The following is a 15,395-nucleotide window of genomic DNA, read 5'->3' as shown; positions in this document are numbered from 1 at the left end:
AAGTATAGAGTCCGCCCACTCAGTAGCCGACTACTCATTACCGAAGAATAATTCCAACATGTTTTGGAACAAAAAATCCATTTTTCTGATTGCACGGATTCTGCCAACTTGCATTAGTGTGGAAGCCATTTTTTGTCGGAAGCCTGGAACGTGGGAAAAAGGAAACGCAAAAATTTTTTATGAATAAGCCTCTCGGTTTTTGTAGTTTTCTTTTCATTAACACACGGAAAACACTCATTCTTGCTCGCTCCTGTTTCATGATTCTCATCTACATTTTTGTTGTTTTTTCCAGCTTTTTCCTCTTGTCCTCCGTTTGTTTTGTTTTATCAATATAGCAAAAACAAGAGGATGGCACTGGGAAAAAAACTAATGAATTCATTCGCGCATGAAGCAAATGAGAGCCGAAAAAAAACCAGAGACCTTGACTTTTCAGTTTCAGCGTTATAAATTTTTTCTACATAGCTGTAAACGTCATGAACAATTAATGAAAAAAAATTGCTTCTGGAATTTTTTTTGTTGGTTTTTTTTTGAGAAACATTTACTGCAAATTTTTCCCTATTTTCTCAGCTACCAAAAATATGGTAAAATTATGGCCAAATTTCATGTTGAACTTTTCAAAATACTTTTGATATATATTTTTTTTAATATTTAAAAAAATGTATTCCTTATGATAATTTTGGAAGTCGGCCAAAAATATCGTTTCTACCATTTTTAAAAAATTTTAAATGTTAAAAATTTTTTCCAATTGCTTGTATTTCCACAAAATATCTGCCAAAATAATATTTGAAAAATAGTTTTGTTTTCCAGAATTTCTTAATTACATTTATAAAACTTGGGCTATATACCAAATACTTTGACAGAAAATTGTTTAAAAAAATCACAAACTTTTAGGACAATTCTGTAGCTAAACCATTTCATACCAAGGGTTAATTATTTTCTAATTTCTTATGTTTTTTTGCATTAAGGGTGTGCGGCAAATGCTGTTCGGCAACTTTTTTTGGTTGACAAATCCGGCAAATCGGCGAATTGCCGGTTTGCCGAATTGCCGGAAATTTTCATGTTCTGCAAATTGCAGATTTGCCGTTTGCCAAATATTAGAATTGCCGGAAATGTTCAAAGATTTTTTTATAGGACGGAAACATTTAAAACTGTGCCTTTTAATTTTTTCCCTTTCTCTTTAGATATTTTCATAGAATTTGCTTACTTTTCAAATTAGATGCAAATTCGGCAAGTCGGCAATATGCCGGTTTGTCGATGTGCCGAAAATTTTCAATTCCGGCAATGTGCCGATTTGCCGATTTGCCAGAAAAATCGTTTGCAAATTTTGAACAATTTTTTCAAAAATTTTAAATCCGTAATTTATAATATGCTAAAATATTGTTAGCATAATTCGACAAAATCTTTACTGGCGATACTCCCTTTCAATTTTTTTTGTTTTCATAATTGTTGAATTTTTAGCCAATTGGCATTCACTTTTTTTTAGTAAATAAAGGTAAAATTCTCAATAAAAATAACAAAATATATTTATTTCTCGGTACTGTGTGATCAACTTTCACTAACTTTTAGTGGAATAGTATTTGCCAACATTGATGTTTTAGTGATTAACTCTTATAAAATACAAAAAAAAATATCAAATTAGGATTACCGGTTTAGCAGGAAAACTGAGCTATTGAAAATCTGATTTTAGCCCCTTATTCGAATGTGTCATAAAAACAAGAATGTTAACGGATTCTTGAATTTTTTCAAAATGAAACAGACAAAAATTCTTAAAAATTTGTTTTTCAAAAAATCTCAAAAAAATTTGGAGGTTCCAATTTTGATATTTAGTCAGTCTACGGAATGGACTTCTAAGCCAGCTAAGCAGATTATAAAAAAGCTCTGGAAAATCACATTTCTTCTTGAAATTTTTAGTAGTGAACTTTCAAAAATTCCAGGAATTTCCAACTCAGGTCCATTTTCAGTATAAAACAAGAAAAACATGTACATCACCCTGTTTGTGCAATGTATAATATCTTTGTATTAGGTATATAAAAAGAAAAAAAAACGTATTCTTGAGAATTCATACAAGTACTTTGTATTCCATTTTTGTCCACCAAACTATATCAACACACACGCACTCAAATCTTCTTGCCATTCTCATTCTTCTCATTAACTCCTACGTGTTTTGCTCACTCCAAATTCCCTTTATTTCCTTCTCATTGATTCTCTCGACCGCTGGTTTTTCAATTATGCCACCAGCCTCCTCTTTCTCACTTTTTTTTTTGACTGAAAATACATTATTTTTCATGGTGATAACTTATACTTTTGTTGATTGAAGGTCACGCGGAAATTAACTTTTTCTACGTTTTCCGTACTTTTCCTACTATTCTTGCTATGCGGTTTCATTATATTAAGGTGATAAATAGGTTTTGCCGCTTTTTTGTTTCGCATTTTTTTCAAGTTATGGTAGGTTTAGGAAACTGTGAGTTATGTAAATTTAGTCAATAGTACATAATATTCGAGCAGTACACACGAAACTATGTTTTTTCTGAAGAACTTTTTTTTTTCGATGTTTTTAGTTTGTCCGTTGAAAATATGTTAAAAATATGTAGTTATTTTATTGGAAAACGTTTGGTTCTACAAAAATTAAAATTTAGCCTGATTCCACAACTTTAATGTAACTTAATATGTACCTGAATTCTTCAAAAAACATTTTCTATGGAAAATTTTTTTCTGATGAAATTTACAGTACTGGCACATATTTGAACCTTTAAAATGTTGGACTACAAAACATTTTTAGCACAATAAAACAAAAAAAACTAGAATTTGAAAAATAAATGAAAACTAAACTTTGACGACTTTTTGACTCGAAATAAAAAGTTTTACAACAATTTTTCCTTGGTCATTTCAGCTTCATACGAATAGTTTTTTATCACTTCCCTCACTGGCCGTGCTCCAATCTAAAGTTGCTCCAAGTAGCGCTGGCCTAAGCTGGCCTGCAACATAACACCTAGGTCAACGTTTCACCATGTCTAGCTCCAAAAATTGCTTCCAATCAGAGATGTACTGCATATGTTTTAAGACACAGTTAATGATTGATAGGCAGGCCCCATAGGCCCCATAAGTACGGCTTCTGTGGGAGGCAGGCGCGGCTTCAGGGCCTGATGCCTGCCTCATCGCCATAGTTCCGCATTCTGATATGAAACCAGAGGCTTCCACATAGTGCAAAAGGTGATACTTTCGCAGCGGCCGACACATTCCGAGTTCAGTAGCCGTACTATGCAGTAGGCTTGGCTTGCGGCGTGATGGTCGCAGTGAGGCTTCCCCAAATTTGAAAAAAAAAGTATTTTCAGCCACCTTTTCAAAAATTTTGAAACAATTTCCTCTTGTTCAGAAATCATCTGAAAAGTGAAAAATACGGAAGATCTTTGATTTATTGTGAACAAACAGCATTATAGAAAAAGTTCGAGCATTCTCTCGCAGTACTTAGCAGGCTTTCTCATCAAAAACACCAATAGCGTTTTTGTGTGGCTCCGGAAGAAAAGAGCATTCCTGGTTTTAATAAACTTTTCCTGGTTCTGATAAAAACCGAAAACAACGGGATTCTTAAAGGTGGAAAAATAACAGAAATCTGAAAATTTGCTTTTTTTAGATTCAATTTGACATGAAACTACCGAATTTTGTACTGAAAGGTTTTGAAATTTATTCGAAAAACATGAAATGGTGGTGTAAAATTTTGGAAAAAAAAGTTGTATCTTAGCCAAAATTAAAATTTTTTCAATTAAATAAAATCAGAACTTGAATAAGTAAGTTTCATTTAATTATTACCCTTTATGAAAATTTACTATAAAATCCAAAATTTTGATAAAATAATTGTTATTTAGTTTTGCTTAAAATTTTCTCAAAACAAAGTTAAGTTGGATCAAAGTTTTGGAAAAATCCGATTTTGCAGTAGATTAGATTGATTTTTTTTTAACTAAAATCAAAAAATCAAACATTTTCTTGTTTGGTTTTTGATTAAAAATTATAATTTTATCGTTAATTTTCTGTAAACTTTTATACAAAATTAACGATTTAATTGTTCAAAAAAATGGAAAAATTTTTCGATTTTCCGATTTTCCCTTTAAAAAATTGAAGAAAATCGGAATTTTTTACTTCAGATTTTCAAAAAACAAACATTTTAATTTATCGATTTTTCGAAAGTTTCCCTGTAAAAATCAAAAAATCGAAAAAATGTGTCGCAGGGGGTGATAATTTAATGAACCTTATTTCTTCAAGTTGGGACTTTTTTAATTGGCAAAATTGTGAAAAAACGAGATTTTAGCTCAAAAAACCCCTCATTTCTACAATTGTTTTTCGGAAAAAAAAATTTTCGAAAATTTTTGGTCTGAAAAATGGAAAGTCTCAAGGTCTCAGATTTTGGAACTCCACCTTTAAAAACACACAAAGTTCTGTTTTCTGATACCAGTTTTCTTTTGTTGATGTTGTTGTTGTGTTTCACTTCTCCATTTCATATCCGGCCCGTTCCTGCATTTCCGATGTTTATGGATATCCACCACAAGATGGCAGAGAGAAATGTTTAAAAAAACCGACCTGGGTGGCCGAAATAAATGGCGGTTGAAAAGACGAGTTCCGTCAAAACAAAGTCATATAAATTTTTTATTCTTGTGGTGATGCTACTAGTTTGGTTTAATCGTATTTGGTTGTCTCTGGTGAGCTCATTCACCGCTTCTTTTGTTTTTTCAAAATTATTTTTCATGAACTGCTCCCACACATTTATTAATTTTTGCTATTTCCTATAGCTTTTGACTGTTTGCGAGATTCTTTCGAATTTGGTGCAATTCTTAACAGTAAACCAAAAATTATGGTCATTGCAATGGAGATGTGGTCAGTGCAACTGATAAAGTCAATCAAAATTTTTGTCAGTGCAAATGATATAGTGGTCAGTGCAACTGAAAATTTTGTCAGTGCAATTGGCATATATGATAGCCATTGGATAAAGTCATTCGAAGTTTTGGTCAGTGCAACTAAACATCTTGTCAGTGCAAGTTGTGTATTTTTAGGCAGCATAACATAGATGATTGTGGCTGGTAAAATTGAAAAAATATTATTAAAAAAAAAAACTAAGTTATTCCTGAAATTCGGTGCACATATTGCTCCCAAACCCCTGTCTTTCAACGTTATTGTTTTTATAAAGTTTCAATTTAAAAGGGATATGGGAGTAGACACCGGGGCGGGAGAATGAGTTAAATGAGATGATAGTTTTCACTTTTCAATTTTCATTTCTTCTCTATAATTCGCAGTAATTACCTCTCATTTTTTGATATTTTTCTCTTATAACCGACCGACTAACCACTAGTCTGGATGCTCAATTTCTTGGAATATTCGTTTATTTATTTCCCTTCTGTGTGAGAAAATTGGCGTTTCACATATTTTTTTTCTTGCCTTCAATTTCATCTCCCGTATTTTTGTATTTTCGTCGGTATTTTCAGAACTTTCAACAAATGGGATCGGTGAATGAATCATGTGACAATTATGTAGAAATTTTCAACAAAATCAACTACTTTTTTCGAGATGATCAGGTTATCAATGGGACTGAGTATTCACCAAAAGAGGTTGGTATTCAAAAAGACAATTTTTTTAAATTTTGTCAGTGCAAATCAAAACTTTGTCAGTGCAAATTTAAAAATGGTCAGTGCTTACTCAAAACTTAACATTCAAATTTTCAGTTCGGATATTTCATCACATTCGCATACATGCTGATCATTTTGTTTGGAGCAATAGGCAACTTTTTGACAATCATCGTAGTCATACTCAACCCAGCAATGCGGACAACAAGGAACTTTTTCATTTTAAACTTGGCGCTGTCGGACTTTTTTGTGAGTATTTTTTGCTGGAATTATTGAAGATAGGAAACAATTTGAAAAATTCCAGGTTTGTATTGTGACAGCGCCGACCACATTATACACGGTTCTCTACATGTTCTGGCCATTTAGCAGGACATTATGCAAAATTGCGGGTTCGCTGCAAGGCTTTAACATATTTTTATCCACATTCTCGATAGCCTCAATTGCTGTTGATAGGTATGTACATATATTTTTTTTAATTAAAAATGCCATTTAACAAGTTTTCAGATACGTGCTCATTATCTTCCCAACGAAGCGAGAACGACAACAAAATCTGTCGTTCTGCTTTTTTATCATGATCTGGGTGATTTCCCTAATCCTTGCGGTTCCACTTCTGCAGGCTTCTGATTTGACACCGGTTTTCGTTGAGCCATCGTGCGATTTGGCTCTTTACATTTGCCATGAGCAAAATGAGATATGGGAAAAGGTTGGTTCTTAGTGGTCTAAATGAACTATAAACTAAACAATAAGCTTCATGTATCAGCTCCTATTAATGAAATATAAAAACTGTCTATGTACTGTAGTATTACTGTAATAATTAGGTTAATATGGTGTGACGATAGTCAAGGGAACTTGCTTAATACTTTCTATGGAAATTTGCTTTGAGTAATAGAAAATGTGTCATAATTTCCAAATACATAAAAGAGTTGAAAAAAAATTTAAAAAAATTGTTCCGATTTTTTAAAATTTTCAAATAAAATTTCAAATGACTTTTTAAAGTTTTCAGTTTTCTGAAAACATGTTAACTGGTATTATATTAACCAGTATGTATGGAAATATAAAAACAAATATAAAAAAAGACAATTTCGGCTAAACTCCAATTTTTCCAGATGATCATATCAAAAGGCACCTACACGTTGGCAGTTCTTATCACCCAATACGCATTTCCCCTGTTTTCACTAGTCTTCGCCTACTCCCGGATAGCACATCGGATGAAGCTGAGATTTGCAAACCGAAATCAGAATGTGACAACAAATACCAATACGAGTCAGAGGAGACGGTAAGAAATTTTTGAAATGTTTTTGTTTCGAAAAATGTAAAGTTCCACGTTTTAAGTGGCATTCGAAATTTTTGAAACACTGTTCTAACAGAACTTTTCTGAGAAAATCTGACCCACCTGGGCCGAATACCACAATTTAAAAATTGAAACAATTTTCTAAATTTGATGTAATTTTTTTTGAAAATTGGGAAAATCTCTATTTGTGCAAAAAAAATAAATAGCCCAATAAAAATTTTTAGAGCATTTTTTGAAATGTTTTACTATGATATTTGACACCATAGGAGTTGTTTTTATCAATTTACCCATTTGGGCTATTCCACCTTTACTACTGTGAAACTTCGAGAAAAATGTGCTCAAAATTTGTTATTTTATCTGCGGTCATAAAATTTTCAAAAAATGTTAGTAAAAAACTTTAATTTTTTGTAAAAAAATCATGTGAATGAACTTATACTAAACTGATATCTACAACATTTTGAAATTAACCCAATCACCCAATTTCAAGTTATTTTTGAAACTTTCGGATCATTACTTGCCTGGAGAACTAAATTTTGAGCTTATTCAAAAATCAAACAACTTAAAATTTTTCACATAATTTATTGTACAAAATAGATGTTCTTCGAAATAAAATTATTTTAAAAAAAGTTCCAGATCCGTCGTGGAACGTCAACGACGCACCCACCTCCTTCTTGTATGCGTTGTAGCTGTATTCGCCGTCGCCTGGCTGCCACTCAACGTTTTTCATATCGTAGGAGCATTTTCGTTTTATGTTCCACTAAAACCATAACAAATTTCAGTTCAACACATTCGAGCTGGTCAACAGTTTTTCCGTTACAACGTTCAGCATCTGTCACTGCTTGGCAATGTGCTCGGCGTGCTTGAATCCGCTGATCTATGCATTTTTCAATCATAACTTCCGGATCGAATTTATGCATCTTTTCGATAGAGTTGGGTTGAGGTTTGTGAACATTTTAAGTTAATTTTGGTAACACTTATGTGTAAAGTTGGTGGAAAATTTTTGCAATTTTGTCATTTTGCACAAAAACGTCCAGTACCAGGTCCCGTCACGATACATTTTTGTTAAATACAAAAGTATGTGCGCCTTTGAGGAAGGAGTACTGTAATTTTCAAACTTTATTATCGCTAAAATTTCATGAATTTTTCATAGACATACGGTTTTCTCAAATTTTCAATTATTAATTTGATGATTTTTTTTTTCGTAAAATTAGTTGATAAAAACAATGAGTTGTAAACTACAGTACTCTTTAAAGGCTCACCTTCCAATTTTTGAAAAAAAATTGCCGTGTTAAGACCCTGCCGGCAGGTGGTCTAAACACAGTGGGGCTATTACACTGTGGAAAACCTTTCCTCAAGAGTTATATAAATATAATAGGAACTACCAAGGTACTGTAATAGTTTGGTAGAAGAACTGTTGCGGTGTGTGGCCTGGTTTACAGCTTTTGTATCAAAGTCGTGATACACCCAGAAAATAAAAGCGATCTACCAATTAAGCGCCCTAAGTTGACACGCATAATAAAGAGGTCCTTTATTATGGGAACATAAAATTTTGAGAATGCGTATTGCACAACATATTTGACGCGCAAAATATCTCGTAGCGAAAACTACAGTAATTCTTTAAATGACTACTGTAGTGCTTGTGTCGATTTACGGGCTCAATTTTTGAAGTGATTTTCTTTTTGAATAGGGACATCAATATTCCATTTTTTTTCGTTTTTGTTATATTTTCCTCCTTAATTTATATATTATATTGATAAACAAATGATTTTAATTCAATTTGAGAATCAAGCTCCTAAATCGACCTACAGTAGCCATTTAAATAATTACTGTAGTTTTCGCTGCGAGATATTTTGCGCGTCAAATATGTTGTGCAGTACGCATTCTCACAATTTTGTGTTCCCGTAATACCATTGATCTACAAAAATTGCGGAGATTAGGCTCACGGAATAATGAGTAAATTTGAAGAAAATTATAGATGGTTGTACTGTAGAAAAATCTGAAAATTCAAAAAAATATCGCAATATTCCAGATCCCTTCGAGTCGTGATATTTGGAGAGCAAGAGTCGCTCAAGAAAAGTATGCGCACTGAATTCAGAAGCCGTGGAGGCTGTAAGACGGTAACTACTGCAGAGCCAGCAACCTTCCAGAGAATGAATGAAAGTATGATTCTGAGTGCGATGGAGCAAGATGAGCAGCTGTGATTGTTTAAGAAAACATGTAGGGTAACAATAAATCATTCCGTCATTGTTTCAAAACGCTTCTAAAACCTAATTTATTTGATTTTGATGTTCTTTTTTTTTACTTTTTTTTTCGTTTCCGTCAGTATGTTGCTGATTCAGCCTATTATGTTTCACATATGAAGATTTGTAAATGAAGCTTGTCATAAGAGAGATGATTGGTCAAATTTGAGAGAAGTGACCGAAGATTAGGGAGGGGACTGACTGAAATGCGCAGTCATGCGGAAAATTTAGGGTATTTTTGAGTTGAACAACCATATTGTTCGGCAGCTTTTCAAAACAAATGGCGTCATGGATATGGAAGTTTTTGGTTCTTCGTTTCGAGACAGGAAAGTGAATTTTAATGAACTACTCATCGGAAACTGGTCAAAAAAGCTTGTTTTTTTTAAGGGAGGGGGGATTTGATGTAAGAATGATAACAAAAATCTTTTGGGACAAAAGTATATACTCACGTGGAGTCAGAATATCTCATTTCGGTTTGATCTTCAAAAAATGCGGGAGTTGAGACGCAGACATCTCAATTGATTTTGCATGGTTAAAAGTGTGCTGACGTCACAATTTTTGCAAAAATATTCCCGCATTTTTTGTAGATCAACCTGTGATGAGACAGCCTGACGCCACGTGTATACTGTGTACACTAAAAAATGCAAACGCTACGTTTGAGTATTATATGCAAATGTAATTTTTAACATGCTTGCAGGGGGTTTTCAAAAATGAAAATTCTTTATAGCTTTTTTAAAATTGTGTTTTTCTTATAAAAATCCAATTTTTTAGATCGAGTGGGGGCAAACTTTTTGTTCTAAAAAAATATATTTTGAAGATGTTCCAAAAAGGTGGTCACAAGCAATCGACTCCAGCCTCTCCCCGGCTAGGATTTGGTTATAATTCAATTATGACCTCTGAACTCTTTTCTATAGTTGAAGGGGTACTGAGTTGAACGTTAGTGGGGGACAATGCCATGGTACTGTAGTGGTACTGTTCAAGTACTGTAGGACTACTGTAGGGTTACTGTAGTTTGGGAAAATTCGAATTTTTAGCTTTTGAAACGGTACTGGGTTGGGAGTTGGTGGAGGATTAAGACAATGAACTGTAGTGGTACTGTAGGGGAACTGTAGAATTGATGTAGGGTTACTGTATCACCAGGAATGCTGTACACATTTTCTAACTCCGCAGTGACTCATTACTCTTCTTTCCTAGAATTAAAATTACCACGATTCTGTGAAGAAAATGCCTGACTGAAGGATTTTTTTAAATTTTAAATAATTTATTGTCGAATACCTAAACTTATTTCAAAAAACATCATAATATCTATGCTGAAAGCTTTCTTAAATCTATTGATGAAAACAATTTCGGCTTAAAAAAAATGCAGCTCGAATATTTCTAGTTTCTCTATTTAGTTATTTTGAGCTTCTGAAACTTCAAAAAAAACCCACGCAACTTTCATAAAGTTGGAAATTCAGTATTTACGTTGATAGTAGTTGAGCTCATTTACTCTTATTTGAAAATGTATAATTTGAAAAAGAGCTGTTTAATAAGTACCAACGCAAATTGCAGCGTAGGAACATTTAGTCCTAAAAAAACAAACTTTTTGAAAATTCTGGGAAAAAATTTCGAATTTTTTACCAAAACTATAGTACTTGATTAATATACTTAAATGTCAATTTTAGCATTACAAAACACAGTTCCATTCAGTTTTGGTGATTTCTCAGTAATAACCTTCTCCCAGAAAAAATTCTATCACCGGGTTGGCTTTCCGTTAGACTAGAAAATTATTAAATTTTGTAGTCAAAAGGGTTTGTTTTGCAAAAAAAATTGCATTTTACCTCCGTCATCGGTTTGTATAGGCACTTCTAGCTCTCTTCAGACCCCCACGCAAATGCAAATTGTGTGGTTTGTGGATGAAAATAAAATTCAGCGCTGAAAAATCCCCTCCCCTCCCGGCTCCATTCAAAATTGAAATGGGGGGGAGATGAAGAAGTGTGGTTAAAAATGAAAAACAAACAGAAACCGACACGCCGGGAGAAATCTGATGACTACTTTTGGCTATAATGGACCAAAAATTGTGACAAAGAGGGCGTTTTGAGGCGGAAATAAAATGAAACGCCTCGCGCGCGGAGCCTCCGAAAGGCTCCAAAACGATCAGCTTTCAAGTGCTTCTTAGTGTTGACACCAGTATTTAAAAACAAAAAGAAGCTACCAGCTGTTTTTAGTATTCTCAAAAATGCTAACTCTACTGCTCCTTTTCATACAGTTTAACTATTCTGCCGAGCAAAATCTTGCAGGTATTCATTTTCGAAATTTAATGCCTGCCTATCTGCCTACCTATTTTTTAGTGTGCTCAAATGAGAAAATCTAATGTAACTAGGTAGGCGTAGGTAGCATGTTTTTTAGCAGAACGACCTGTTTCTTAGTTCAGTGAATGGTTTATGAGTATGATAACAAAATTTCAAAGAGAAAATGCGAGTGCACTTAAGGCAGACATCTAGGCAGGTACGCTAAAATACAAATAGGCCTAAAGCAGACATTTTTTTGGATATGAAACAGGCACGTAGAACCAATAGATATAAGACAGTTACATACGTGGGCCGATAGACGTAGATGTGTAAGTTAATTTTTCGCAGGTATTTAGGTAGGTGGTAAGCATGAGTAGGTATGTAGGCAAACAAAAACAGGCTCAAGCAAAAAAAGGTATATTGCAAGAATGATGACGTCTAGGCATCAGGTAGGCGCGTTGGCAAGTATCCATGCAGCAATCTGAGAGGCAGATTTGTCTGCAGCAGGAACGTAGGTAGGCAAACGAAAGGCATATAGTTGGAGAAATAAGTAAATGGAGGCACAAAAACGTATCAGGCAGGCACCTAGGCAGATAGGCAGATAGGCAAACGGAATGCTTATTAGCAAATATGTAGGCAAATATCTATTAGGTAGATAGGTAGATAGGTAGATAGGCAGGTTGGTTCACATCAGGCAGGTAGGAAGGCAGGCAAGTAGAGCAAGTAGGCCGATAGGCATTTGGCAGGCACGCAAGACTTCGTTGTTGTGAAAATTAAATATACAAAACCATTGAGATTTTCAATATATAAAATTTTCCAGAATGCGTTCCCCGGTGTGAAATGATAAAAATGACAGAAAGTGTGGTCCCTACTCAATATAACCGTTGCATTTGTGACCTCGTTGTTGAGAACGGGGAGCTGGACGTTCTAAGCAGTCAGGACTTGAAATGTACCCCAAATTATAGGTAGGACAGAATTTTCCCCCAAGAACACATGCAAAAAAGAAAAAGTTTAGATCTCTCAAATTTCGAGACAAGGAAACAGGCGCTGTAGTTCTCCACAAAGCAGTCGTTGGAATTTGCAATGGGCTCCGTGAGTTAGATAAGTTTTTTTTGAAAGGAGAAATCGAGATTTTAGATTCTCGAGAACATGTGAATCAGTCGGAGTTTGACAAGCAGGAGCAAGAATTTAGAGTCAACAGGTGAGTGTTTTATAGAGTTAAACATTAAAGTTGAAAAGTAGAAGCAGCCGACATTTTGAGGGTTCAGCAATTTTTGAATGATGCAGTAGCTACGCGCTCTGGGCAACTAAAACTTGACAAAGATGACAAGACTTACCAAAAAATGCATACAAATTTTAGGAATAATTTGCACTTTATAATGAGAGAAAACTTGAGCACTGTGCGCCAACATGACTCCGGCACGACTTTTTCGGTAGCCAGGCATCACACTCCTGGAATAGCTGGGCTCGGCGAGCAACTTTGAAGTTAATTAGGACTGTGGCGTTTTTATCAAATTGGCAGAGCCACGTTCAGAGCTGAAAAAGCCTTAAAAAGTTTTTAACCGGGTTTAGGGGGTAAATTCACTTTAAAGCAATGTGATCCCAGTCCCCGACCGAAAAGTCCAACCTAACCAAGTTTGGTTTTCTAAATTTTCGATATTCCAGAAACTTCCGTGTTGCCGCTGATGCTTCATCAACTGGGCCAAGCTACACCCAGAAGCACTCCTGGATAGACGGTTTCCGGAGCAATATCATGCAGCTTTACAAGAAACCAGACGGTCATTTACGATTTGGTTGATACATCAAATTTATTGATTTAATTTACTTATTGCAATATGTTATTGTGAGAACAAAAGTGAATGAAGTTGACAATTAAACTGTTTTCAGGAGAATAACGTATTTGGGAAAGTTAAAAAAATAAATGCAAAGCTAGTTGAATATGTTTCAAAAAAAAAAGAAAAAAAGACAATAGGACAGAAAAACCCGAGGTAGATCAAATCAGAGTTAGCATGAGAAGGAGAACGGAATGAGCATGGATTAAGAGGATAAGCTCATTTCTCAGACGCTATCAAGAAATTTTCAACTATGTTTGTTGAGAATTTTTTTTGATAGAACCAAATAAAAATAAGCTGTCTAAATTGAGGAGCAACGTTATTTGAGAAAATGTTTCAATTTTCATACCGAATCAATTACGAATAGTACGGAGTGTAACGGATTTCTTGCGATGATCTGCACAAAATGCAAGAGAACAGGATTGCGAACAGCTCGATTGCTAGAAGCAGGAAAGCGACCACCACAATGGATTCGCCCCATGATTGTACCATATGTGAGATTCGGTCGAAGCAGTTGACCGGGGCCTGAAAATTGGAGTTTAGTCTTGACTTGTGTTGTATTTTTAAGAGGAGTTGGAAACTTTTTTTGGTCAGTGCGAAAGAAAATGTTTGGTCAGTGCGAAAGAAAATGTTTGGTCAGTGCGAAAGAAAATGTTTGGTCAGTGCTACAGAAAATTTGGCCAGTGCAACAGAAAACTTGGTCAGTGATTCGAACATGTCTAGAGAATGATTTAGATAGTTACTAGGATTATTTCAACAAACAAAAACACTTTTATCTACAAAACAGTTTCATTGTAGGTAATCTGTTCGTTAAATTTTTTTTAAATAAAACAGTGATTTCGAACAGAACCAAATATTTTTTGGTCAGTGCCACAAGTTTTCAAATTTTTTATGTCGGTTTAATAAAAGTGGTTAACCTAATATTACGCTTGAAGACTTGTAGAATAAATTATCATATTTTTTACTGTTTTTTGGTAGGCATTCAGTTTTTAATGATTAAAAGTTTAGAAATTCTTAACAAACTTACACTGAGCGGTTCAGGACCACATAAACCATCTTGAATGTAACGATTCTGAGTCTGAGCAGTTGCTCCACAGCACTGGAACACGTTTTGGATTGGCTTGATGTTTTTGCGGAGTTCATAAGTTGCCGAGGACTTCTTAAGGACTTGTTGAATCGAGGACACAAATTCTTCCCGGTTAGTCATTGCGAACACAGTTGCTCCGAGCTCGACAGCGGTGAGAATGACAATGATGAAGATGAACTGGAAATGTGGGGCATGTAATTTAGAAATTTAAGAATGAGTTAACTTACAAGTCCGAGAAGTACTGGGCTTTCACATCCGGCTCCACAGCATCCAAAAAATCCGACAAGGAAGAGAAGGGCTCCAACAGCAACCAGAATCCAGAGAGACGCTTGGTACTATAATATTAGTAAGTTGACAAATTTCTAAAGTTTTTCTTGTTCAAGCAAACACTGTTTAAGCAATTTTGATGTTTTTTCCCCCTTAAAAATCTTAGGATTTATTTTAGGATAAACTCGTGCCAATCTGCAAATTTCTCAAAAACTACAGGATTTTCTTTGAAATTTTTTGATACCTAACTAATTGAAAAAGATTCCACAATTTGGTGGTCAAACTTACTTCAGCAATCTCATTAACCAATTTCTGGTCAATTCCTTCAATTTGCCGAACAAAGTCCGACAAGTGGCTTCCAAAGTTTTTGTCCAAGTTTGCCCACAACGAGAATCCGCAGATAAGTGCTCCAAATATACAAATGAAAAAATTGATGACAAAGAACAATAGTTTTATGCAAGAATTTCCGCACACCATTGTTTGTCTCTGGAAAAAATTTCAGTTGAATTTCAGAAAGTTGCTTGATTAAATTAAACAAAAAAAAGTTATGCAAGTTCGGTTTGAAGTGGAAACTGGTGAAAATCAACAGATAAGAATGGGAATTAGAAAGAAAAATTGATAAGAAAGTAAACTTATTATTTTCATTTCTCTCCCTTTTTCAAGTGGAAAACTGATAACTTATGGAAAAATTTGTTAAAGAAAATTGTTTTGATAAATTGAAGTTTAAAAATATAGGGCCGATAATTTGTCAGTGCATTTTACAACTTGGCCAGTGCATTTTCCAGATTGGTCAGTGCAT

General features: G+C 34.4%; 3 protein-coding genes across 3 annotated transcripts; 2 read left to right on the top strand and 1 right to left on the bottom strand.

The window, feature by feature from the left end:
* The first annotated feature begins 5,451 nt into the window (after positions 1-5,451).
* On the top strand, positions 5,452-9,284 carry npr-11 (Putative neuropeptide Y receptor 11). The gene is made up of 8 exons (NM_075833.5): positions 5,452-5,594; positions 5,709-5,858; positions 5,914-6,062; positions 6,114-6,312; positions 6,716-6,885; positions 7,534-7,630; positions 7,680-7,840; positions 8,930-9,284. Exons 1-8 carry the CDS (start codon positions 5,484-5,486, stop codon positions 9,099-9,101), a joined length of 1,209 nt encoding a protein of 402 aa, NP_508234.2. The 5' UTR covers positions 5,452-5,483; the 3' UTR covers positions 9,102-9,284.
* A 1,976-nt stretch (positions 9,285-11,260) lies between these two features.
* Positions 11,261-13,292, top strand: nssp-74 (DUF19 domain-containing protein). The gene is made up of 5 exons (NM_075832.5): positions 11,261-11,419; positions 12,231-12,375; positions 12,426-12,502; positions 12,548-12,611; positions 13,076-13,292. The coding sequence occupies exons 1-5, from the start codon at positions 11,359-11,361 to the stop codon at positions 13,206-13,208; spliced, it is 480 nt and encodes a 159-aa protein (NP_508233.2). The 5' UTR covers positions 11,261-11,358; the 3' UTR covers positions 13,209-13,292.
* On the bottom strand, positions 13,207-15,082 carry tsp-9 (Tetraspanin). The gene is made up of 4 exons (NM_075831.8): positions 14,885-15,082; positions 14,557-14,664; positions 14,270-14,506; positions 13,207-13,767 (listed from the first exon to the last, which is right to left on the bottom strand). The coding sequence occupies exons 1-4, from the start codon at positions 15,071-15,073 to the stop codon at positions 13,600-13,602; spliced, it is 702 nt and encodes a 233-aa protein (NP_508232.1). The 5' UTR covers positions 15,074-15,082; the 3' UTR covers positions 13,207-13,599.
* Positions 15,083-15,395: the final 313 nt, after the last annotated feature.

Source organism: Caenorhabditis elegans, chromosome X (genome assembly GCF_000002985.6).
Source record: "Caenorhabditis elegans chromosome X".
Lineage (NCBI taxonomy): Eukaryota > Metazoa > Nematoda > Chromadorea > Rhabditida > Rhabditidae > Caenorhabditis > Caenorhabditis elegans.
The sequence above is the reverse complement of the archived record's forward strand: the minus strand, read 5'-3'. Positions and strand labels throughout refer to the sequence as shown.

Excerpts from the sequence above, each read along its gene's own strand:
- nssp-74 (NM_075832.5), top strand. The coding sequence starts at position 11,359 with ATGCTAACTCTACTGCTCCTTTTCATACAGTTTAACTATTCTGCCGAG. Across the intron at positions 12,376-12,425 it reads AAATGTACCCCAAATTATAG|ATCTCTCAAATTTCGAGACA; the intron begins GTAGGACAGAAT and ends GAAAAAGTTTAG. Across the intron at positions 12,612-13,075 it reads CAAGAATTTAGAGTCAACAG|AAACTTCCGTGTTGCCGCTG; the intron begins GTGAGTGTTTTA and ends TCGATATTCCAG.
- tsp-9 (NM_075831.8), bottom strand. The coding sequence starts at position 15,073 with ATGGTGTGCGGAAATTCTTGCATAAAACTATTGTTCTTTGTCATCAAT. Across the intron at positions 14,665-14,884 it reads TGGTTAATGAGATTGCTGAA|TACCAAGCGTCTCTCTGGAT; the intron begins GTAAGTTTGACC and ends CTAATATTATAG. Across the intron at positions 13,768-14,269 it reads GTGGTCCTGAACCGCTCAGT|GCCCCGGTCAACTGCTTCGA; the intron begins GTAAGTTTGTTA and ends TCCAATTTTCAG.
- npr-11 (NM_075833.5), top strand. The coding sequence starts at position 5,484 with ATGGGATCGGTGAATGAATCATGTGACAATTATGTAGAAATTTTCAAC. Across the intron at positions 5,595-5,708 it reads CTGAGTATTCACCAAAAGAG|TTCGGATATTTCATCACATT; the intron begins GTTGGTATTCAA and ends TCAAATTTTCAG. Across the intron at positions 6,886-7,533 it reads AATACGAGTCAGAGGAGACG|ATCCGTCGTGGAACGTCAAC; the intron begins GTAAGAAATTTT and ends AAAAAGTTCCAG.